At 34.5% G+C, this 26,237-nt stretch overlaps 1 protein-coding gene across 2 annotated transcripts; it reads left to right on the forward strand.

Moving 5' to 3' along the window:
• Nucleotides 1-5,296: 5,296 nt before the first annotated feature.
• Nucleotides 5,297-26,186, forward strand: LOC107035628 (organic cation transporter protein). Of its 2 annotated transcripts, XM_015253131.1 has the most exons (10): nt 5,297-5,727; nt 13,935-14,045; nt 20,942-21,261; nt 21,339-21,442; nt 21,987-22,141; nt 22,354-22,664; nt 23,202-23,514; nt 24,844-25,025; nt 25,138-25,271; nt 25,347-26,186. In XM_015253131.1, the coding sequence occupies exons 2-10, from the start codon at nt 14,018-14,020 to the stop codon at nt 25,402-25,404; spliced, it is 1,605 nt and encodes a 534-aa protein (XP_015108617.1). In that variant the 5' UTR covers nt 5,297-5,727; nt 13,935-14,017; the 3' UTR covers nt 25,405-26,186. The 2 variants fall into 2 exon arrangements, with proteins under 2 accessions (XP_015108617.1, XP_015108616.1); XM_015253130.2 differs by lacking the exons at nt 5,297-5,727; nt 13,935-14,045 and adding an exon at nt 19,675-19,890.
• Nucleotides 26,187-26,237: the final 51 nt, after the last annotated feature.

The following is a 26,237-nucleotide window of genomic DNA, read 5'->3' on the forward strand; positions in this document are numbered from 1 at the left end:
TTATAAAATATTATTTGGAAAATAAAATACGTCAGTCTCTCCTGAAATTCCATTTTACATCCTCACTCGGTTGTTCTACTCTTTTGCGAATAGGGAATCAGGAAACAATCTGGAATGCAATCTGTAAACAGCTTCAAGAACCTCCCGGGAATACTGTGGTGTCGTAATTTCTGAAGGAATATTCTACTCGGGTAGAAAGCTCCCCACGGAGGAAAATGGGAGTTCGCTTATTGGGAAATGGTGAAGTGAATCTCTGGTCGTTACATTTTTTATCTGAGTAATGCAGATTTATCCACTCAGCTGAGATCCATTGAGTGTCCTGAGGTTTATCAGGTTAGTGATCTGTAAATATTTTGATAATCGTGATGTACTCATTTGATCATGTGCCAACGGCACGTGAATTCAAATTAAATCATTTTTTTTCTGTCCGTAGTCTTTTTCGTAATCTTCTTCTACTGAATTCACTAGTCTCTCAGTATTAATTCTTTGCGCCACGAATTCTCATGCAAAAGGGGATGGAAAAATCCGATAAGTGGCTCAACAAAATTGTTCATTTCATAAAAAACGGATGACATGAATCAAGGATAATACAAATAGGATAAATAGTGTTAAGAACTGTTTAAAAATGCGAGGTGGGAGCGCCACCATCTTTGAAGGCTTCTGCGGCAGAGGGAGGTTCTTAAGCAAAATGGCGGCGTTCCGGTCGTGTTCTTTAACATTTGGGATACAAACTTCTCTCCGAATACTGGAGTTTACAGTTTAAGTTTTTTTCATTTTATTTTTCTTTTCTCCTCATTAAGAAAATGGAACAACAAAATTGAGAAATTTGAGCCGAGGAAATTCTACAGAAAATATCTTAACAGAATAAGTTATGTAGAAAAATCGAATTCTATTGAATATTTTCTATTGAACAGCCAAAAACTAATAGAAAGTTCAACACACGGAGAGAATTATTCAATTAAAATTACGTATCTTTTCCGTAATTCCGGAGCCAACTGTGGTTGTAGGAAATTTTACGGAACTGTCACAGAATTTTTCCGGAGCGTTCCGTAATTGTGATCTGAATCTCTTAAATTTTCTGAGTCGATTCCGTAATCGGTGAGTGAAGTGAGAGTTCCGTAAATTTACTGAATATTTCTCTCCGTGCAGAAATCCAATAGAATTTCCTTATCCAAAACCGCATTTCAGTACTTTTTTCTCTCACAATTTTTTTTTAAGAATTAGGATTTTTTCCCTGCGCAGGAATAAACAGTTCTGAATATAATTTTTTTGTTTACTCATCTGGACTTATTTATCAATTAAATCACCTATACGTAACATGGCATTTCAGAATTTTTTTGCCGCATTTTTTTCAAGAATTATGATTTTTTTCGCGGCGTAAGGCTAATTCCTTGAAAATGAACACTTCTTCTCCGTGAAATATTTGAAAACCTATATTATACATAATACATCGCCATCGCAATTTCATAAATCGATTCCTACGTGTCTACCTTGGATAGCAAATACCCACCACTCACCATGCATTTTACACCGATTCACGCTAAGTGAGTCCTTCGGGGCGCCTTTCCACATTCCCTTCCCAACTTTGACGAACGTGTGCAGTAAAATTCATGTCTGTCACGTAATATCGAGGACTATCTGTTTATGTCACAGCAAGATTCTCAGAACTTGTTTATTGAAAGGAGGAAAACGGAATAAATAATTGAGAGGAGTAAAAAAATACCCCAACAATTTCATTAGCTCGAGGTTAAGTGAGCAAAATGGAGTCAACTCAAAACGACTCTGCAGAAGTGTTTATCCTACTGGTGCATTCGTCATTAATTGAAATGATTAATTAATATGATTAATACGAATGCACGCTCATTGTATCTACGGACAATCCCGATTGCATATCAATTTACAAGGTGTCTCAGCGTCCTTCGTGGTAACATATCACTTTATTTACGAAAGTTTATACCATTGACAGGCAACTCCGATTTAAATTCATTGTTATTTATTTTCCTCTGTTCTCATTCGTAATGACTTTAGCCGTTCAAATAAGTTGATCGATACAGCTTTTATTCAGTCACTCGGTGGGGGTCATCCAATGTTGACCTCTGATGATTGCGGAACGGAAGATTTCGCGGAATTTGAGATTCTGAAGAGTTAATTTTTTTTTAAGAAATCGAAGGGAAATCGGCGTTTGAATGCGGATAAATACGGGAGCAAAGTATTTAACTGTAGATCATGAAACAGCTTGTTGACAGGATTGAGAGATACTTTATTTGTTAGGCAAGAAATTCTTGGGGGGTTTCTCCTCTTTCATGTTCGCGGAATGTTAACCGTTGGCATTTTCGCAACGGTTTATTTTTGTATTTGTTATTATTTCCAGTCTATTTGTGACGAAGACGTCTAAGTCGTAAGAATGTCTAGGGATAAAAGTCTGCTGACGACACGATCGTTCAGGCAGAATTTCACTGGTTGGGGTAGACTAGAGCGGTTGATGCTCAATAAATCGAGATCGGCATGGGATATTTTCCCATTTTTTGCTTCCGAATGGAAGCTCTGTAATCGACTTTTAAACCTCGTCACGTTCAAATGTAGGTATTGTTGAGCCCTATCAATCACCTTTAATTAAATTTTAATTCAGCGATTAGTTTTTTTAATTTTCGAATTTTTTCGAAAATCGGTTGTCCCATGGTAGATAAAAAAATGTTCTGAATTGAGTGAATGATGGCTTAAAAAATTTGTTCGGATGTCCTTTTGACTGAGTTTGAAGATGATGGCGATAGCAATAATTGTTATTTTTGTTTATTTGAAAATTTTCAAAAATTTTGTATTTTTTGAAAATGAGAATTCCGGGGATATCTTTGAATGTCATGCTTCAAATGAATTTCATCATAGCTTAAAATGTTTGTTTTAATGCCATTAAGTCGAAGTTAGAAGATGATTACGATAGCTATATTGGTTGATTTGATTTTTATGGTGATTGTTGAAAATTTCTAATTTTTCATGAATTTCCTTGAAAGCGAGTTTTCTGATGGTTTCTTCAAATGTGATGTTTCAAATTCATTCAAGTATGCATGAATAAAATTTTTCTATTAACATTTTATCGAAGGGCTGAGGGGAGAGATAGAACCGTAAAAAAAACAATCGGTTGTATAGAAGAAAGGGATAATAAGAATAATGATGATGATAACATTCAACTAAGTTGAAAATCTGACAAAATTAGTTGACAAAAATCTTATTCAATTTAATAAAGTGAAATGAACAATGAATTATACATGATAGAAGGAAATGATGTGCAACATAATCATTCGGAAGCCTATTGGTAATTTATTAATAAAAATAACTATACTATATGCAATGTAAGAGCAATTTGCCACTCGTTTTTTCAAGTATTTTTCCCACTTTTTTTGGCAGGTATTTTTTCAGGATTTAATTTGACAACTGAGTTATGGAGTGTTTGATGAGGCTCATTGTACCTCCGTTTTTTCTAATAATTTGATGTCAGAAGTTGTTAGAGATCAATCAAATAAATTAGATTATAGACTGACATTTTATTATTTGGCATATGTCGCCTCTCAGACGCTGTTTATATCTATCGTTTATATACAATGATGTCACGGACTCTAGGGAGAAGAATTTATGGCAACAATGGACGGAATATTAAATGCTTCTTTAGTCTTGCCGTTTCTCGTGACTTGGGAGATTATTTTGATTGAATTTTGGAGTAATTAATTAGGTGGTAATATTTATTTCGATTGAGTGAAATGGGGGAGTCATTCGTGAAAGGCATTCGACGTGAATAAATAATAAAAATTATTTTAATTATTATTATAATTATTAAAAGCATGACTTTTTTGATTTATGACTTTTTTGTAAAATTAATTCTGGTGAAATCCTGAAAATAAAAGCAATTTTACGATTTCGAAAGATGTGATAATTCAAAAATTGTATTTTTTGTCTTTTTATAAACTTTTCTTAACAAATCACTGTGCCATTTTTTACGGCCTTCGAGTACCTTTCGGGTTCCATTCGGCATTCCATTCAACCCTATGCATGCGGCTGTGGATTTTTCACTGTACCGCATTCGTCCTTCTATAGAACACAGGAGTAGCATAGGAAACCACAGGAAATCCATGCCGGTACAGGCGGTTACTCTATTAGCAACCTCCCGCTCGCCGGAGCCTCACGTTGAAAAATTCGGTTCCACTTGGGATCGAACTAGTAACCTTTCTCACGCTAGGCTTACGTCGAGCCCACTCGGCCACCGACGTCGGATTTTTTCTAATTTTTTTAGATACCTTAAATGTTTCTCAATGATTTCAAAATAGAAAGTTAAACTCATAAGTTCAAAGTTTGAATGGTGCAATCATTGTAAAATGTTCAGAAACTCAGAGGCAAATGGGGCCGAATGAAAGCTCTCATGTTCAACTCCACATGTTGGAGTGCATTTCTACAGAAAAAATTGACGAAGAACATTTTTAAATAAATAAATGGAAAGGCGTTTCGGTCAGTCCTAGGAGATGATAATTTTTTAAAGACAATCCTCTTAAATGCCTCGTCAACATCATCCGTAATACTATAAAAACATTCAAAGAACCCTTGATACATAAAAGTAAATCCTCGAATGTTGATAACTCGTACTAATCACCAGCGAGTTATACTCGTAATCTCAATTTTTTGTGATATTTCCTTATCCGTCACCGTTGCGTAAAAATCCTGCTCCTCCGTTTTTCAAATTATTCTAAACTATTTATAGAAAAATATCGTAATTTTAAAACAACGCAATTTAATAATTATTTTACAAATTTTCTTTAAAAAATAAACTTCATTTTGTCAAATTCAAAATAGAAAATAGAATTCTTTAAATACGAAAATCATTACAAAATTTCCGGAAACCCAGAGGCAAACGCGTCCCGAAATAAAAGCTCTCTTTTAACTTGACAAAATAGATAAAAATGAATAAATAAAAGATTTTATTCTCAACTCCACATGCTGGCAAAATTGTTCAAAAAAAATTGACCAAGTACTATTTCAAATAAATAAATGGAAAGGCTTTCCATGCGGTCCCTAAATCCAATGACAACATCATCATTAATACTACAAAAACATTCAAATAGCCCCCAACCCATAAAAATAAATCCTCGAATGTTGATAACTCGCACATATCACCAGCGCGTTACAATCGTAATCTCAATTTTTTGTGACGTTTCATTATCCACCACCGTTGCGTAAAAATCCTCCTCTCTTCGGGTGTCGACCACCACCACCGTGGCCCTCCTCTACTCCTCTTTAACGCGTGGCGCTCGCTCAGAGAGCGCATTACAAAGACCGAGTTTATGCCCAACTAACTTACAACGCGAGTTTCAGTTTGTAGCGTGCAACAGTAACCTCGCAACACCCATTTAATACCCGGATTGATGTGCCACACTTTCCGCCCGAGAGAGAAAAAAATATTCGCCAGCAGAATTTAAAAAGTCGTGACGTTCGATAAGTGGGTGGAATATATTTATAAATTTAATAACAGTGAACTTGACGCAAATCTTGGAACTGGCGTGTCGCAGAATTAAATATATTTTTGGACCTGGAGAGTTGGTTGACGTTTGGTTGGGCGAGGGTGGAGATAAATAAACACCGGTGACTGTTGATATTCGAAATTGAACGGTTGAGGCGCCAGTGGAGCGCTTCCGGAAGGATAAACAGCGGTCGTTGCACTTCCGGATCGATCGGGAAATCAATAGAGTGAGTAGAGCTGTTCGAAACGCATTTTCAGCCGATATCTGATGGCAGGGAGAGGAGAAATGGGTGTTGTGGCGATTGATGAGAGTGGGGAAATGTTTTTGTTATTATTAGACAAAATGCTCGGGTATATTCTTCGGGGAAAGGTGCCAAACTCGAATTCTCGGGCGCTCAAGTGATTTTCCATTGGATAGGTGTCGGAAATCCCGGGATTTCTCGTTAATTTTTGGACACTGCAGCGCAGTTGTCTGAGGGCGAGATGATTTTGCCCTCGGGGTGGTTAAGGAATTTTTTTTTGAGGAATTTTTTTAGTTGTCGACTTTTGCATTTTATTAGGACTTCTCATTTACAATTATCTTTTTATGTGAATTTTTTTTCACATTTTTTTATTAAATAAAATATGAAACTTGTGAATAATCTTGGAAGTATTGCTGTTGCGGTGTTTTTTCGGAAATATTTGAATTCTAGAGTGAAACAATTATTATTCATAAAAATAAATTAACAATTTTTTAATCTCTTTACTATACAAATGTTTCCAATTTTTGAAATATTTTTTAAATTTGAGTAATAAAACCCGATTGTCTGGCGCTCAAGTGAGTTTATATTGGGGAGTTGTAGGAAATCCCGGGTTTTCTCGTAAATTTTTGGCCACTGCGTCGCAGTTATCTGAAGGCGAGATGATTTCGCCCTCGAGGTGGTCAAGGGATCAATTTTTTTTACTTCAGGATTTTTTTGAGTTGTTGATTTTTCGTATGTTGATGAGAATTTTCACCTAAAATATTTTTTTTTCTGATTTTTTTCCAAAATTTCTTTATTAAATAAATTATGGAAATTGTTAATAATCTTAAGAATATTCTTATTGAGGTGTATTTTTTTTCTAGAAAGATGTTGAATTATTTCTATCCTAAAAAAATTATTATTCATAAAAATAAATTGACATTTTTTTAAATCTTGCTATTACATATTTTTTTCAATTAACGGATTTAATTATTTATTTTAATTGAAAAATTGTTAATAATCTTAGAGTCTCTTTTTGAGGTGTAATTTATATCTACATATATTTTAAATAATTTCCAGTCTGAAAAGAATTATTATTCATGCAAAAAATTAACAATACTTCAATTATTTAAAAACGAAAATCAAATTCAAATTCCGAAAAATTTGGCTAATAAAATCTTCTACGCGATTTTAACGCCAGAAAAATATACAAATTACTACAATTCAATTTTCGAGACTTTCTCACACGAATGTTAATGGAAAAACAATAACAACCGGGATAAATTCTAATTCATGATAATTCCAACATCTCTAAGGTTGACTTGCTGGGTCAATGGTAGGCCATCACATTTTCTTGGCACCATTAACACCGAAAGTGTAGCCGTGCACGTGTCTTCAGCGCCACATGTTTGTACATTTGTTTTCTCTCGTGGTATGTAAATTTTGAAAATATGTGGGAAAAACACAACAGAGATTTTTTTTTCTTTTTTAATTTCCAGGGTATTATTATTCTCATTTGTTGAGCATGAATGTTCATGCATCATTGATAGACTGAATGATGAAACAACGAGATATACTTGAGAAACAGACAATTTTTTTTTGAATTATTAATCCAGTTCGCACTTTATAATACTAATTTTGCAATTGACGTCGCACTGGTGGAATTATTAAAAAAAAAACCAATGAATCGTGCGTTATTTTTAGAAGGAAATATACATGCAATTGAAATAGGATATAAATGCATAACGACTAAAACTTCTATGTAAATGCAATTAATTTTTTTAATTGAAAAAGTGATTTCTAAAATTTCAATTCCTGATACCCCAGCAATGACTCACAATGTTTTACAGTTCTCTGGGACAAAAACTTCCTGTGAATAATTAATCGCTGATTCATACATCTCTAGTCAAAACAGACCATAAAAAATAATTAAAATCCATTAGTTCTGATGGAATTATTTAAAAAACCATTAAAGAAAATCGTTCATTATTTTTAGAAGTGAACAAAGATGTTATTGAAAGTGGGCATGAATGCAACAAAATTATCCTCCAACTATTTTTATTAAATAAATAAATGAATAAATAAATAAATAGATGAATAAATAAATAAATAAATAAACAGACAAATAAATAAATGTATTAAAAATTGAATATAAATGCAACTAAAATTTCCATGTAAACGCAATTAATTCTATTTGCTGAAAAAATGATTTCTAAAATTTCTCCAGCAATTAGAATGTTAATGTTCTTGACGAACAAAAATTCCCCATGAATAATCAATCACTGCTGCACACTTCTCTAGTCTCAATAGTACTTGACAAGTAATTAAAAGCTATTAGCAGAAATATAAACACTCGTATCCATAATTTAGCATTCCTCTCGGTGCACATGTCGAGACACTTGTTACGCCAGTCACCCTTACCGAGTACGTAACACACATACGTATCTCTGTGTCACGGGCAGAACCTTGATTGTCGATTGTGTATTGACGAGACATCGGCCACTGCATTATTGAAATTCGAATACACCGAGGAATATTATCGACTTGCGGTTGACGATCGACGACGGGAGGGACATTGTCCGGGCAATTCCGAAATATTTGATGCGCATGTCAATATTCACCGTTGATACCTGCAAGCTCTTGAATATGTGTCAATGGAGAGAATGCATTTTCATTTATTGCAGAACTTGCGAACTTGTTCTTCCTCAGAACAAGAAGATGATTTGGGATTTGTTTTTGATGAAAAAATATTTTTAGTTCATTTTTTTTTGGGAATTTTGTTAATTGAGCCGGAGTTAGGGTTGAGTGGTCAATGGAGGGAATAGAAATTCTATTTCACGGTTTTAGTGGGCATTGTTCTTAGGATAACAAATTATTTACTCAATTTTAGGAGGAAAATGTCGAAAATTGAATAAATTCTCAAAGACAGTTATGATTAATTTTATTTCATGTGGGAATTGCGCTGAAAGTATAACTATTTACGTTTTTAAAATGAAAACATTTAAAAGGGTTCAGAATTAATTGAAATTTTATATGAAATTTTAAGGAAATTTCTTATTAATTTAAAATAATAGGAATTGAAAATTGTAAGTTTAGGATTAACTGAAAATTAATTCGATATTAATTGAGACTAGGCATTAGGTGATGTATTTTTAAGTACAAAGAAGCTGTGAATTAAGATGGAATTATAAATTGTGGAGATATTTGGAGAGAAAAATCATCAATTCGAGAACGAGAATTTATTTAATCTAAAAACTCAAGTGTTCTGCATTCAAAAGCCAAAATTTCCTTGAAAGAATTTGAAATTTCGTTTAATTGACGAAAAATTAATGCATTAAAACATCAATAAATCGTGAGATTTCGCGAGAATTTCAAAATTCAAAATTTTATAAACTGTCAAAGACATTTCCAAATTTTCGGCTCACCAGAACAAGACACCTACTTTTCCCGGACTTGAAAAAAATTGTGTGCAAATTTGACATTCGATTAGCGGAACGATCGACACATGTCAAGATAAGGATTTCGCCGCACGTGCGGGAGGTTCGAAGAGTCACTCGATATCGCTAAATCATGTAACGGCAATATAAATACATGTGCGGTCAATTTTAACTGCCGGCTTAGTAGTGAGTAGCTTCTTATCAAGCAAATATTGTAAAACAAGTCCTGCACGCACTTCCACAATTTTTTTCATCATCCATTCGGCGATCTCGTTCTCAACGGCATTCTCTCCGACAACCGGATCAATCACGACTATTGAATATGAATGAAAAATGTGGGTATTCGACTGCTCGAGTATTTTTTAATTGCCAAGAATTTGTCGGGGTGGAGTGGAGGAAAGTCGAGACGCGAGTCGGGCTTATCAGCTGTTGTCGTTACAACACGTCATCGTGTGGTCGTTTTCTGTCGATTTAAATCAGCCGGAATGGAGGAAAATTTTACTACATAACGTGAAAAATCGGAAGAATTATTTTCAAGAAGAGCAGGAAGATGATGCGTTTATTTTCGACGAAAAAAAAAAATTCAGTAATTTTTTTTTCTTTTTTTTTAAAGAAAATTTTGTTAATTGAGCCGGAGTGAGAGTTGATGGAGAGAATAGAATAGAATGGAATAGAATGATGTGGAGAATTGAAAAATCCATTTTCACGAAGAACGAGAAGATGATTCGGTTTTTGTTTTAATCGAAAAAAAATTACTTAAAAAAAAATTGTTAATCTAAAATTTTTGAGCGCGAACTTCCCCTTTGCTTCGAGTGCCTAACCTACCCGACTAAATCCACGATGCACCTCCCACTCAATTCCACAAATATTAATCAAACGGGAGTACGAGTCACACCGTCACAGGAGATGAAATACGATTAACTATTCAATAACGACCAATCTGCCGCGTGAATGGATAATCGTCGGAGATGAGCTATAAATAGTACATTCGACATCTCCTACATCCCAAGCTCCAGGGATGCAAACGCGCCTCAGAAATAGCCAGACAAATAGTTTCGCAGTGGTGAAATGAAGGAGGGAATTTCAATGGGAGAAGCGAATTTTTCGACATTTTACACAACTCCATTTTGCGAAGCGCAAAATGCGTGAATTTCCAGATATTTGAATGCATTCGGAAATATTTACCGACTAATTGCATTCAACTGGTCATTTTAACATAACGCAAATCATTATTTAGTTGAAAATTATTGGACAAATTATCAGAATTATTAATTTATTAAATTTTTTCAATTGAATGGGAAGAAAAAAAATTGAAAAAATAATTTTTTTCTAATGTCACTGATATTTTACATTACATTCTTGACATTGGGTATCTTTTAAATTATTTTAAATTTTTAAAAATTTCTATTACAAATTAAATAAATTAATAAATTAATAAATTGATATTTATAATAGTAATTATAATAATAATAATATTATTATTATTATTATAAATGTTTTAAATTTAAATATTAAATTTATCAAATTTAATTACATTAAAAAAAAATATTCTTTTTTTTTAAATTTATATTTTCAATCACTCCATTTTAATAAATCAATTAAAAACAATTAAAAATCAAATGTGTGGTTGAATAAAATTTTAATTTAGATAAAGTGTTCTTCTGGGTGTGTATATCTCACACATTTCGCCTTCCTCTCATTCATATATTTAATATGTACACCTGAATAAACTTTGTCAATCCACCCCCGATAAATTTCCAACAGCGCAAAAAGCCCACGTCTCCTCCATGGACCCACGTGCATCGCAGGTCCCGCCACAATCACACGTATGGACACACACGCAATTAGTCGGCGCCATTGATAACAGTAATTTGCGATGGAAGTAATGACAGTCCACTCGCTCGTGCGAGATCATTAAATTCATCCCAGTTTAGTCCGCAGACCTTTCCCTCACTTCCCACCATCGCTGGAATATTTTCGTCCCATTCTTACGATTCCACCCGATATTTCGACACATTCAGCGCAATTATTCATGCGGCATTATCAGTCATTAAACCTGGCCTTTGAGATTTCTCCGGGGATTCATTGAATTCTGAAAAAATTATACAATAGTTATCGACTTTTTTCCCCTCTAGCGATGGTGAAACGAGGGAAATTACTGTAATTAGCTTCTATTTGTTGTATCTCCCACTCGAATGACTCGATATGTAAGTCAGTGGGGTTAGCATCGACTCTATCTATCAATTCTCCCCAATTGGCGCAGTGGAAGATTTATCGGAGCGGACTGATTAATTTTGGAAAATTTTACACCACTATCTTAACATGGTAATCGTATTCCGGTGGTCACGGACAACATGTATTAATTATCAATGCAGACAGACTTTGGGAATCGATGAACCTGTCAATTAAATACAGCCGTTGATTTTGGGGAAGTGCTGTATTTTTAGGCACGATAAAATTGACCGCAGCGGACTTTTATTCGGGCTGGTATCGTTCGGTGGAATGACCTGAGAGTCATTCCGGGAATTGAATACATTTTTCAAGAGAATTTTAATTTTTTGCTTTCTAATGAAAACTTTGTAAACGTTCAAATTTAAGTTTTGGATTTTCAAAAAAAGATTCAATTCCACTAAATGGAATTGTATCTTTTTTTTAATGTTGAGCCCTACCAATCGCCATTAATTAAATTTTAATTCATCGATTATATTTTTAAATTTTCTTTCTAAAATTTTTCTATTAACATTTCATCGAAGGGCACGCATTTGCACGCATATTACTAATGTATTCGCAAAAATAAATATTATATGCAATACGAGAGCAATTTCCCAGTTGTTTTTATTCAATTCCTTGTTTCGACATTTTCGAGGAATTTTTTAAATCATTTTGTTATTGAAAATTTAAAATTTTATGGAAAACACTACGAAAATGGTAAACTTTAAGAAAATTAATTTATTTCAATTGAAAATCAATGCAATTCAACTGTATAAAATTTCGATCTTTTCTACTAATGTGAATCAAGATGAAATCAACCGTTTTTGACATATTCACTTGAAAAATTGAGTGGGCGTAGGGGACGGTGGGGCAAAATGAAACACGGGGCAAAATGAAACAGCAAGAAAATCTTGTGATCTAAGGGAGATAGGAGGATTTTCATGAAAACCTTTTTTGTAGAGAATTTTACAAGCTACAAAAAAGGTCCTCTTCAAAAATGTCCTATCTCCTTTAGATGACGAGATTTTCCCACTGTTTCATTTTGCCCCGTGTTTCATTTTGCCCCATGCTCCCCTATGAAAATGGTACATAACTGAAACGGAAATGTCACATGAAGGATCGTGTTATCGCGCGATCTGACATTCAACACTTGCTTATCCCATCAATTATAAAAGATGCCCTCATTTTCCATAGATAATGAGGAGAATTAACTCAATTAATTGAGTCTCAGGGAAAAGAAGCCTTTTATCACCTCAAATGCAGTGAATTACCCATATCACCTCGGAGAAACCTCAATTATCGCTGAGAATCCCTCGGCAGTCACTAATACCCCGATAATGAATTAATCCCAACCAATTTACGATTTCCAAGTGCTTTAACCATTTTTTAATCTGAAATTCGTCTGAAAATTTGTTGTTCATACATTAGCAACGATTTTTTTAATTGAAAATTTGAAAATCTGAATTTTGTTCTCCATTTTTTTTCTCTGGAAAAAATTGTGAAAATAGGAAAAATAAATTTGAAAAGCCATTTTTTAAAAGAACATTCATTACTGAACAATTCCAATTTCCGAACATTACTTTTTTATAATAAATAACTTATAATTAATCAACTCTTTAACCGTGACATTTTTTTTTTCCAAACCCGAAATTTTCAAAATTTTTAGAAATAAAAACGAATTGGAATTCTGAAAATGTAAACAATGTCAATTATTCAATTAAAAGCAGAAGACTAAAAAAAGGACGAGTTTCTTCCTAAATAAAATGGATGATCCACAATTTTCTCAAAATTTTGAGAATATTAAAGAAAAAATTAGTCTACTTTTTCAAGAAAGATTGATTATTTGAAAATTACAATTCAAAACAATTACATTTTCATTATAAATGATTTATAATTATAAAATCTCCGACCGTAAAATCTTTTTTTTTCTAAAACAGAAATTTTCAAAAAGTTTAGGAATTGAAAAAAAAACGGATTTTTGAGAGAGATAACAATTTTAATTATTCATGTGACAGAGCAATTAAGGAGGAATTTTTCCCTGAATAAAACTGATAATCCACGAGTTTCTTCAAATATTCCTCACTCAATTTGCCAACGCAGATAAATCTAAATCCCTTGAACTCTCCCTAATTCCTATACGACTCAAAGATCTTCATTAACTCCATTACGACCGATTCAACTCAAGCAAGGATTTTCATATTCATACCGACAATAAACCCACTTCTGCACTCCATATCTCATAAATGTTTTATTTATCATAAAAGACAGCAAAGCCAGTAATTTGACGCGCCACCGAGCGACTGCAGAATGCAGACTTAATATTCCTGAAAGGGATTACCACAAACACCAACCATAATTTCCCACCACATGTTATCAATCTGCGTCATTACTTAGTCATTCTGTCACAACATATCTTACGCACAGAGTGATCTGTTTGCTGACCGTTGGCTGTTTTGCTCCCCAATACGAGGCGCGAAAAAGAAAAGTGAATGTGTGAGAATTTCCGCGATTCAATTGAACAATAAAAAAACAAATCCATTAAACAAGGAATCATTCATGTTGCAGGCATTGAGGAAAAAAACTGCATCATCGAGTGATAAATACCGAACACTAGAGAGAATAGTGAGGGGTCGGCACTGCCCGGTGATATGAAGAATATTCAAACCAATGGATATGGTACGTTTTATCAATTTAACTCATCATCACATATGAAAAAATATAATTCGTCAATAAAATTCTAATAAAACTTCATGCATTCTGTCCTTTTTGACGGTTCTTTTCACTTCGCTAACCCCTCACTAGGAAATATATGATTTTCAATACTAGTTTTATTGAAATTAAAGCCATTTAGAAATTTCATTTTAATTGTTTAACTGCCAGGGAAAATGTTGACAAGTTAAATGCCTCAATACTCTCTCCTCAAAAATCTTTTAGTTTCTGTTAGTTTCTTCACTCTATTTTGTATGTTAGACTATTAGCTCTTCGTTGTATTCTTCACCAGTTATCAATTCCTGTTCATTTTATGATGCCAAATGCAAAAATACAATTTACATCGCGTATTAAAAAATATAATTCTAATAAAACTGCATGCATTCTGTCCTTTTTGACAGTTCTCTCCACTTCGCCATGAAATTGAAGCCATTTATAAATTTACTTTGAGTTGTTTAACTGCCAGGCGAAATATTGGCAAGTTAAGTGCCTCAATACTCTCTCCTAAAAAATCTGTTTCTGTGTATGATAGAGCATCTGTCTCCACCTTTCACTCCGCTAACTTTTCGTTGTATTCTTCGCCAGTTATCAATTCTCCTTTATTTTACAATGCCAAATGTAAAAATACATTTATACTAGTACATATCTTACATGGTTTTTATATTATTGCCCACCTGCAATGGGGCTATGTATTTTACATACAGAAATAAATAAATAAATAAATAATAATAATATTTCAAAAGAATTCTTATAAAATTGAGATAGAAATCTAACAGAATTTCTTAGAGAAAGTGTTAGGTTTTTCTATTAAATTTTTTTATACGTGATTGTTTATTATTATTACTAAACCATTAAATCATTAATCATTATTATTGTGTATTATTCATACTCATATCCTTTCGAGGAACAGAAAATTCGCGAATAATAACAGTGCATCGAAGGTCTTACTGACCTTTGCTTCGGGTGTTTGAGTGCGAAGGTCACTTTTAGGTCTCAAGGACTCTCATTTCACAATGCCTAAAGAGAATAAAAAAGTTATACCCTTTCGTTATCAGATGAGAGCTAGATTATGAATCATAAAACTTATCAGGGGAAACGTTTTTAGGTTTCGCGTGAATTTCGTAAAACGAGATTAATTAGGGTCTGACTAGACAGTAGTCAAACTCGACGACTGATAAAGCGTTTTTACTGATGTCATGTGACGTAAATATGAATCACCCATGTTTGATGCTGGCGCCAACGGTTGATGAAGTGTTTGGAATATTTGATGAGTGTTAAGATGTAAATATTGCGGGTTTTTGAACCAATTGCCTCAAAAATTTTCCCTGATTTCGGAACGCTGAAAGACGAATTAAGGTGCTACAAGAATGGTGGCAAGAGTCATAAGGGTCGGAAGACCCTTATGACCGTTTTGCCTGCTCTTCCGTTTGACCCTCATCCTTATTTCTTCCGTTTGACCCTTATTATTGTTCTACTCGTCCCTCCTGTTTGACCCACATGAGTTTTCCACTCACCTCTCCCGTTTGACCCTAAAGGCCGCCCGCTCGTCTCTCCCGCTTGACTCTTATAATTACTCTAGTTATCGGAAGTCAAAGGAAATCGCCCTTGGATTTGCCTATACTATCCTATATGGAAACGTAGAGAATATACTCGACGCTCACTCCAAGTGCCACAAAAAATTGACCCCATATTTTGGAACATTGGAAGACAAATGAAGGTTCCACAAGAACGGCAAGAAGGGTCAAAACTGTCATAAGTGTCAGAACCTCATTACGAGCAGAACAATCATAAGGGTCAAACGGAAGAGACAAGCTGAAAGATTGACCCTCATGAATATTCTGCTCGTCTCTTCCATTTGACCCTTATGATCGTTTTGCCCTACTCTTCCGTTTGACCCTTATGATTGTTCTCCTCGTCCCTCCTGTTCTCCACTCATCTCGTCCGTTTGACCCTCAAGGCCGTCCGCTCGTCTCTCCCGCTTGACTCTTATAATTACTCTAGTTATCGGAAGTCAAAGGAAATCGCCCTTGGATTTGCCTATACTATCCTATATGGAAACGTAGAGAATATACTCGACGCTCACTCCAAGTGCCACAAAAAATTGACCCCATATTTTGGAACATTGGAAGACAAATGAAGGTTCCACAAGAACGGCAAGAAGGGTCATGTGGGTTAAAACTGTCATAAGTGTCAGAACCTCATTACGAGCAGAACGATCATAAGGGTCAAACGCAAGAGACAAGCTGAAAGATTGACCCTCATGAATATTCTGCTCGTCTCTTCCACTTGACCCTTCTGATCGTTTTGCCCTACTCTTCCGTTTGACCCTCATCCTTATTTCTTCCGTTTGACCCTTATGATTGTTCTCCTCGTCCCTCCTGTTCTCCACTCATCTCTTCCGTTTGACCCTCAAGGCCGTCCGCTCGTCTCTCCCGCTCGACCCTTATGATCGTTCTAGTTATTCGAAGTCAAAGGAAATCGCCCTTGGATTAGCCTATACTATTTTATATGGTGAAGCAGAGAATATACTCAACATGTCTCTTCATGCAAATGTAACGCTGCCTTCCCACTCATTCATTCGCCATTCATTCTTTTTATCAGGACTCCAACATTCATGACTGGAAAATAAAACAAGAGCCGAATAGGGCAGCCGCGTAAAAAACCCCTGAAATAATGAACGTGACGCAAAAATGTGGGGCAATTTTTTCATGTTTTCGTGCATATCATAAAAATTTCATCAATTTATTTCCGTACGGAAATTCTGGAATTAAAAAATTTACCTTGATAACTTGACCAATAAATTTTCTAATAAATTCTCCTCGTCAGATCACATCACAACTGCCCGAGAAGATCCTAACAACCACAAGCAGTCCTTTATAATTCAATAAATCTCGCACTGGCGTCGCTCACCTTCAATCCAGTCCAGTTGTTGTTGAGAGTAACACGTATCATTCACATCTCAGAATAGAGTAACAAAGCCACAGTATTATCCAACTATTCATGACGCTGATTATCAAGCCGTATGCAGACGTATACTTTGGGAAAAATGTGGAAAACATTGAGCCCATTTGCTCTTTGTCAATAACAGAATTATAGCGCAAGTGGAATATGTGTGTCAAATATCGCAACTTTGTGGCGATACATCACTCCTGCAGCCTTCTAGGAAAATAACCTTTGAAAATGAAGAATGTGGATCTGTGCGGTTATTTGATGGGTTTTTTCTTCGAAGTGGAAGCATTTTTCTTCAATTTTTAAGAAAAAACAGGAACACAATGACACTGCTTATTTTTACATGCCATCAATCTTCAGAAATATGTGAAAATATATATCTTATCATTAAAAAAACATTTCTAGTGAATTTTTATTGAACTTCTATTGAAAATTCTGTTAGTTTTGAATTCTATTGGGAATTCCGTGGATTTATTGCGATTTTTTTAATAGAACATATCCAATTGCATTATTTGATAAAAAGAATCAGTGGAATTTCATCGTTCGACACAACATTTTCTATAGAAATTCCCCGACACGAATTTTCTACGATTTTTCCACTCTATTTTTCATCTTCTCTAATTGAAAAAATCCAACGAAAAAAACTTGATAATTTGAACCGAAGAATTTCTATAGAAAATATCTCAATAGAATAAATGATCCACAAAGATCTCTCACTACCTATTTTTTCCATAAAATATTTTCCATTAAACATTTCTGCTGGAAAAAAACGAGGAAAATAATTTCGAAAATGAATAGAATGCGCTAATGAAATTTTTTCGTACGCGAAATGCAAAACCCTGTCTAGAGCCAACGATCTATATTCAAGTGATAATGAATCATAAAAACATCGAATGGAATTCATTCAATGCAAAAAAATCATCGGATATCATCATATCACAGCTTCTGACGTCTTTTAAACTCATAAATCTCCCGAAAAAACAACAAATATTCCCCACATCTGAATAGATCATCGTGGAGCCCCTAGACAAACCCAAACATCAGACCAACGATTAAAGTTCGCTTCAAAATGACGAAATGACGGCCGTCATCTGAGCTTCAAGCAAGGTCTGAGCGCCCTCTCCCCACAACCACTTGCACTCTCGCAAATCCGTGAGTCATTGGCGTCTAAACGATCGTTCCACCGATTCGCATGTTACATTCCACTGGCCAATCCCAGTTGCTATTGGCGACGCACACCCACTGCTCCGTCCACTCAGAATGCCCAGTCGCAATGACGTAAGAGGCACTCCTACCCTCAGTCATCGTGTGAAGTTTAACATTCCGATAATGAACAGACACGTGTCGATGGAATTGTACGAGCTAAAGATCACTTATCGATTTATTTCTCTTAAATCTGAATCAGGAGATGAATGCCAGATTGATAAATCGGTTATTTGATGTTTTTTAGTTGGAGATGGTTAATCACTCCAGTTGAACTCACTTTACACATTTTATTGTTTGGGTTTCGCCTGGAATGATGCAATCAAATTTTCCTCGGGATTTTTCTCTGGAAAAATTAATCATGAGGAAACTTTTGTGGGAATTAGCAAACATTATGTCTCGCTCGAGAATTAATAAACTACTTCAGTTATTATTCATATCATGTAATGGACACAGAGAAAAAATCACCAAACTATTTTAACCATCGGCCAGTTATCGACTAATATCCCCAAATCTAAGGGAGATAGCAAAATTTTTGTCAAGAGCTTTTTTGCAGCCCCCAATTCTCTCTACAAAAAAAGTCATGACAAAAATTTCATTATCTCTCTTAGATTCGGAGATATTCCTGAAAAACTCAGCTAAGTGTTAGATCGACTTAAACCGTTTTACCGCTTCGCTGAAATTAGCTCCGCGGAAAAACTATGTTCCGAGTGAGAATATTTGACGGAGTGAAACAGATTTACTCGAGGGAAATTAACCAACTTGATAGAAGAAAATTTAATATCTTTCACAAAAAATTAAATTTTCGTCGTGATCATCAGGAACATCCCTAGAAGAATTCCAACAGTTGGCAGAAAAAAATATAATCTATTGTACGACAATTATTTGATCTGAGAAAACTCCATAGGTTTATACCGTAGAAAGAATACATTAACGAAGGAAGAATATTTTTTTCCCAAAAAAATGGTTCCCTCAAAATTATTTAGTTTTGCCGATAACACAGTTTTCGAAAATAAAATGGTAGTTTCCTCTTGAAATTATCATTTGTTCCGTGGAAATTATAAGAGTTTATTGGACAAAGATATACACTACTCAATAACATTGACTCGATAAAACCGGAGCCTCATATAATTCTCTGCAGAACGAATGTATTTACCCAAAAGACATAATTGTCTCACGAGACCAATTACTACAGCGAAAATTATCATGTTTCGGTGGAAACTTTCTGTTTTGTCCACACGTAAAGTGATTCAACACGACAAATATCTCTTCCGGAAAATGTTGCATTCAAAAAAAATCTCGGATTTGAAGAAATTATCTATGTCGAACTTATCATTTTCTTTTATCCTTTATTCTTTATCAATCGATTTATCTATGTTTATGTGCCTTGAGAAAATGTCACTGAATAGATAGACAAGACTTGCCAGGCCTTGAACTGTCTGACGGACCGCGAAAGAATCAGTCGTGCTCCGAGACCAAAGTCTCTCGCAAGTTTCACGAAACCGATCTCCATTGAACGCCGAAACTCAGGGAGTGAAATAAACCGAGTGAAAAGTTCTCGTGAACGTCAATGGGGCACGCAATCCTCGACTAATCAGGAATTGCGTTAACATCGAGCCACTTCACATGGAAACATCGCCGTTAATTCCGAAAACACGACGTGAGTCTGATCTGTTTGTCATTCAAATCGAATTACGAGTGTTGGGAATTTATGAAAATTCATTGAGCCAGTGGTTTTCCCCGGGTGAGTTCAATTAGTTCTTGTGGACTTTGGGATGTAGGACAGGATGTTACGTGCACCGGGTGGACAGCATGTCCGGGAAAAATCGCTTTGTCAGTTTATCGTGATCAACTCGGGCGATGCTAATGTCACGAAATTTCAATGGGCAATTTTTTGGATGGAAACAACTGTCAAATTTGATAACTCCGGGGCTGAATGTAGATTATCGGTGGCCAGAGGTCGTGGGGAGTTGTTTTTAGATTTTTCGGATATTTACAAAACGTTTTGTATACGAATACTATCTGTGAATAATACCCCACCACATGGGATAAATATAGACTCATTTTTCGGGTGAAACAATTTTATTCTTATCATTTTCAGTAATAATATTTCATTTTTATGAAGAATTCGGGCTTAAAATTTTTGTGTTCTTGGATTTGAATATTTTTTTAACAATAGATAATTTTTATATTTATTATTGAAAAAAGTATTGTCATATTGAACAATTTCTTGAGATGATATATAAATAAATAAATAAATATTTTAAAAACCAAGTAACTAGTTTATTTATAACGATAACATTATTATTTTATAATTGCAAATAAATATTCATTGATTTATTTCAATATTTATTTATAATTATAAAATAATAATGTTATGGTTATAAATAAACTAGTAAATAAATAAATATTTATTTATTTATTTTAATATTCGGAATTTCGGGATATTCATTCCGAAAATGAAAAAAAACATTTTTTATTCAAAAAATTTCTGTTCACTTCCGGTATTATTTTCATTTCCACTACCCCTTTAACGTCATTTCCTCGTCCTTGCCTCGATAATTCCAATGACCCTTACTATGAAATCCCAAGCCTGCGCATGCGTTATTCAGTCACAATTTAAAAGTTCCAATCGCCCGGATCAAACAAAACAAAAGTGAAAATGCCTCGAGCACCAGCGGAAAGTAATAACACTTTTTCTCTCATTACAGCGGAAGTGAACGGTAAGAATGTCGTCAAAGAAAAGGATCAGAATGATTACGAGGAAGTTGACGCTATCCAGGAGGCAATGGGTGCCCTCGGAAGGTGGCAAATTTTCATTTGCCTGGCAATCTCCCTCGTTAAATTTCCGGTAGCATGGCATCAGCTGGCTATTGTATTCATGGCCCCACTGAACCAGGGATATAATTGCACGAGTCCAGTGCGTTCGCTAACGAAGGACCAGTGTCTTGTTGATGTAAATGGTACTCAAGCGCAGTGTGACAAGTGGGATTTCGAGAGAACAATCTTCCCGGAGACCATAATATCGCAGGTAATTATCACAGGTAATTAATTGTTCACTGGTACGTTAATTAGTTACATGTGGTCATGCGAATTATGTCGTTTCAGTGGGCTTTGGTCTGCAGTAGGTCACACTATGCCAATATACTGCAGTCAATACTCATGTTTGGTATTTTGCTGGGGAATATCACGTTTGGAAGTTTGGCCGATAGGTGAGCAACGAGTAATACATTATTCATGAGAATAATGTAATTGAAGTTATGAAAATAATGACATTTGTAATATATTACCGGTGGAAATCAGAGATCATAAATTTATTTTATTACATGGAAAATTTGTTGACTGTATTTTCAAATTTTTTAATTTTCATTCAATTAATCAGTAATCGAATTTTTCAATTTTTTAAATATTTTATGAATCAGTAATCAACTTCGTAAGAATAACGATTATTTGATTAATCGACGAAATCAAATTCAAAAATTTGGAATTAATTGTTTAATTATATAATTGAGACCCACCCCAACGAAAATATATCATCTAATGTAATGAATAATTAACCAAAACCAAACGTGAACGAAATGTACCAATTTTTTTACTAAAGTCGCTAAGAGCCTCGTTCCCGATGCAACTTTAAGCAAATAAATTGAAAAAAAAAACGAAATTTTGAAGATACAAAAATATGCGAATAGTCGACGAAATTGTTCTTATTCAATAAAGTTTCATGCCATGTGCCTGATAATTACGATATTTTCGTAGATTTGGTCGTAAAATTCCGTTGATGATCTCAGTCATCCTCCAGTTAGCATCTGGAATCGGGTGTGCCATAGTCCCCTGGTTCCCAGCTCTACTAGTTCTGAAATTATTATCGGCCATGGCAACAGGAGGAACCATGGTCACTAGTTACGTAATTTGTAAGTAGTAAATCCCCTCATTCACAAATAATTCCTCCGTCTAAAACGCCATTCGAATCCTCATTTGTATTCAATCAAATATAATAATCCCGATGCAATCCAATCTTTGATCCATTTCCTCACACTCCTTCCGTGCCCATTCAAAAGTAGCATTCATCCCCGTAACGAATGCATGTCATTAATTTAAATTATTCTGACTGTTCTTGTTCCAGGTATGGAAATGGTTGGTACTCAGTGGCGAGCTGCAATCACAGTTCTTTATCAGATACCATATAGTTTAGGTCACATGTCATTAGCAGGAATAGCCTTCTACTTTCGTCACTGGCAGCATCTCCAATTAGCTATTACTCTACCATCGATTATTCTCCTGGGATATTGGTGGGTTGTGCCGGAGTCCCCTAGGTGGCTGTTGGCTGTTGGCAAACAACAGGCAGCCTCCAAAATTCTGAGGAAAGCAGCTGGAGTCAATAAAACTGAGGATAAGGACATTCCCGACATGGTCCGGAAGCATTGTCTGCATGCTGTAAGATTTCATTCTTGTATTATTTTACTTTTGAGAACACTAGGCAGAGGCGGCGAAACCATAGTGGAGTTCATTGGTCGCTCCATACTCTCAAAAAATTGAAAGAAAAATAATTGTTTTACAATTTTATCAAAACTGTATTTTTTTTTCAATGATCGACTGAGTTGGATCTAGATAAAATTTTCGATGAATTGATCTCACGAAAGTAGAGAAGAAGAGGCCTGTTTGCAATGTCAGCTCTAAAGTCTGATATACTAATTAATAAACAAAATAAGTGAAAAGTATTACTCCTGATGATCCCGCCCGTCTATCCCGGTTGACCCTCGTGACCCTTGTAATTCCAGAAAAATTTACTCCACACCTCAAATTCTCACGTTCCGCCGCCCGTGACACTAGGAAAATTAGCGCCTGAAATTCAGGCAATTTCGTGTCAAATTTTCTCAAAAATCTTGTTTCAAACTTGTGATGTCTCATTTGTTTTTCCAGTAATTCATTCATTTTGTCGGAATGATCTAATTCATTAATTCTCATTATTAGAATTCGAGGAAGACAGCATCAGATCACGGGGCCTCGATCCTAGACCTCTTCAGAACCCCCAACATGAGGATAAAATCCTTGGCGATATTCTTCAACTGGGCCGTATGCGGAATGGGACTGTTCGGCATGACCCAGTACATCGGACAAGTCGGTGGCGATATTTTCCTGAATTTCGCTGTCTCTGGGGCCACTCAGATACCCGGGAACTTTGTTGCATGGTGGGCGATGAATAAATTGGGAAGGAAGATAACTCTTATCGTTAGTAATGGTGTTGCTGGTACTGCAGCGCTCCTCTTAATCATAGCGCCACAGAGTAAGTTTTCAGAATTTAACGTTAGTGTTTCATGTTTAGTACGTGAATCAGAGTGGAGATGGCTTGTGGATTTATTGTTCTTGGGTTTTTTTAATGCTTACGGTAGAGTGGGGACAGAACACAGTAAAGGTAGTGCATCTGGTAATTCTGGACATCTAGATGAACGAACTAGTAAATGAACAATGAAGGACGAGTTATTGCACTCAATATCATGGACATTTCATATGAAATCTTTTTTGTTTCAACCTTTTATTAATGAAAATATCAACTTTCTCGAAATATTTCATAATATAGTATGCCATGATCTTCGTTCATTGTTTATACACAAAAATCGATCCATTTTCTTTATTTTTCAGCCTTCCCCATATGTTTTATCGTACATTTTCTCTGTAACAATCATATATTTTGTACTATTTGGGCTTATTTTGTTTATATTTTTTTCCATTTGGTCATTCACTGGTTTCTAGAACTAACGAATATTAAGAACAAGTTATCACGCAGAATATCATGAACATTTCATTCGAAATCCTTTTTGTTTCAACCTTTCATTAATATAAAACACAACTTTCTGTGAATATTTAATGATATACTGTACGATAATCTTCGTTCATGATTTATACATAAAAATAGATCTATTTTCTTCATTTTTTAATCTTCTCCATATGTTTTATCGTACATTTTCTATGTAAAAATCATATATTTTGTACTATATGGGCTTATTTTGTTGATATTGATTTCCATCTGTTCATTCATTTGTTTTTAAAAATAACGTATAATTGAAAGTGAGTTACTGTGCAGAATATCATGAAAATTTTATTCGAAATCCTTTTTGTTTCTTTTTATTAATGAAAACATTAATCAATTTACTCAAAATATATCATAATATACTGTACCATAATTATTGTTCATATATGTTTACGCCAAAATCGGTTGATTTTCTCCATTTTTTTATCTTGTCTATACGATTTCTCATATAGTTTCAGTGTAAGGATCATATGTTTTGTACTGGTTTTTAGGAGTAATGAATAATTAAGAATGAGTTATTGTGTAGAGTATCATAAGGGTTTCATTCGAAATTCTTTTTGTTTTCTCTTTTTATCAGTAAAAAAATCAATCCACTTAAAATATATCCTAATATACTGTACAATAATCATTGCTCATGGTCCATACACAAAAATCGGTCAATCTTCTTGAGTTTTTTATCTCAAAAATCATATATTTCCGGTTATACAAGCTTATTTTTTGTATTCCCTTCAATGCATTCATAGTGAATGAATGCAATTTTTTCAACTGACTCTTCGAAAATTAATCGACTTCAATTTCTTCTAGATGCAGCATGGCTCAGGTTAATTTTCGCTTGTTTCGGAATTGTTGGCATGTCAGTCTCGTTCACGACAGTCTATTTGTTTTCCGGTGAACTCTTTCCAACAGTCGTAAGGAATATCGGAGTTGGGACAAGCAGCATGTGCGCCAGAATTGGATCAATGGTTGCGCCATTTATAGTTTCACTGGTGAGATAAATATTTTTACTGGAATTGAGAAAAACTGGGACGTCGGTTCTCATTGAAGAAATTCAATTGCACTTCAGTCTCTTGATTATTTCGTTTTTCATTCATGCTTCAGAATTTCGTTCCTTGGCTGCCACCCGTTTTTTTCGGGACATTTCCACTTGTGGGTGCAGCTCTTGTACTATTACTGCCAGAAACTAATGGATGCACGTTACCGGAGACACTTCAGGATGGCGAGGACTTCGGAAAGTGAGTGATTCAGTTCAGCGAATAAATTGATATTGGAAAAAACACGAGTTCACAAAAAATTTTCTTGTTTTACAGGAAAGCTAAGAAAATCATCAGGACTCAGAAGGACATTGAGGCTGAAGCTACACTCTGATTAGTTAGTTTTATAAAAAAAACAATCATTCCACATTTTTAATTTATTTACCTTTTTTTTAAAAAGATTTTAGATAAATTAACAGAGCTGGCAAAACATTCGAATTACTATTTGAAATATTTATGAACAATGACTATTTTGTAGCCATCAACTATCATACATGAAATAGTATTTAAATAGTTCGTAGAAATACTATTCGAAATGATTTTATCGCGTTTCAAATAATTCCATTTCATCCAAATCCTGTTTCATAAATAAATAAATAAATAAATATTGCTTAATGAACAGAAATAGTTTCCGTGAAATATTTATTTCAAATAGTAATTCTGTTCGATTCTCATGAAATAGTGGCCACCTCTGCTTAGAAAAATTATAGAAAGTTTTATAGAAATGAACAAACCGTATTTTTAAGATATTGTGAAAGAATTCTATGCAAATAGCAGGCTCTATGCAGAATAACCGATTCATCTGAAACTTTTTATTTATTCTGATTTCTCTTTATGTTGATGTAAAGAGGAATCGTTCCGTTAATTTCCAAAAGATGATCGAGTTCACTCTTACTTAATGCAAATGATTGTAGTTTCAACGTATTCGGAACATCTGAAGTAGAGATTTTTATGAGTGATCACCGTCGATATTGAATAATCACAGACACCAGTGGATCATAGAAAACATGGAACACGTATTTTTGTATAAATATTATTGCCTTGTAAGAGCACACCGACACTTTTGTATTTCACAACGTGCGTTCTCGATGTAAATAGATGAATTATTTTGTAATACCCGAGTGTATTTGTACATCCATTACCCCCTTTTATCCATCAAACCGTCAT

Source organism: Diachasma alloeum, unplaced genomic scaffold (assembly GCF_001412515.2).
Source record: "Diachasma alloeum isolate Michigan unplaced genomic scaffold, Dall2.0 Dall_scaffold_00199, whole genome shotgun sequence".
Taxonomy (NCBI): domain Eukaryota; kingdom Metazoa; phylum Arthropoda; class Insecta; order Hymenoptera; family Braconidae; genus Diachasma; species Diachasma alloeum.

What these genes read in the sequence shown, in the direction of transcription:
- LOC107035628 (XM_015253130.2), top strand. Translation starts at nt 19,857, where the DNA reads ATGGAAACATCGCCGTTAATTCCGAAAACACGAC. An exon ending in TTTGGAAGTTTGGCCGATAG is followed by an intron (nt 21,443 to 21,986) that starts GTGAGCAACGAG and finishes ATATTTTCGTAG; the next exon opens with ATTTGGTCGTAAAATTCCGT. An exon ending in GGAAGCATTGTCTGCATGCT is followed by an intron (nt 22,665 to 23,201) that starts GTAAGATTTCAT and finishes TCTCATTATTAG; the next exon opens with AATTCGAGGAAGACAGCATC.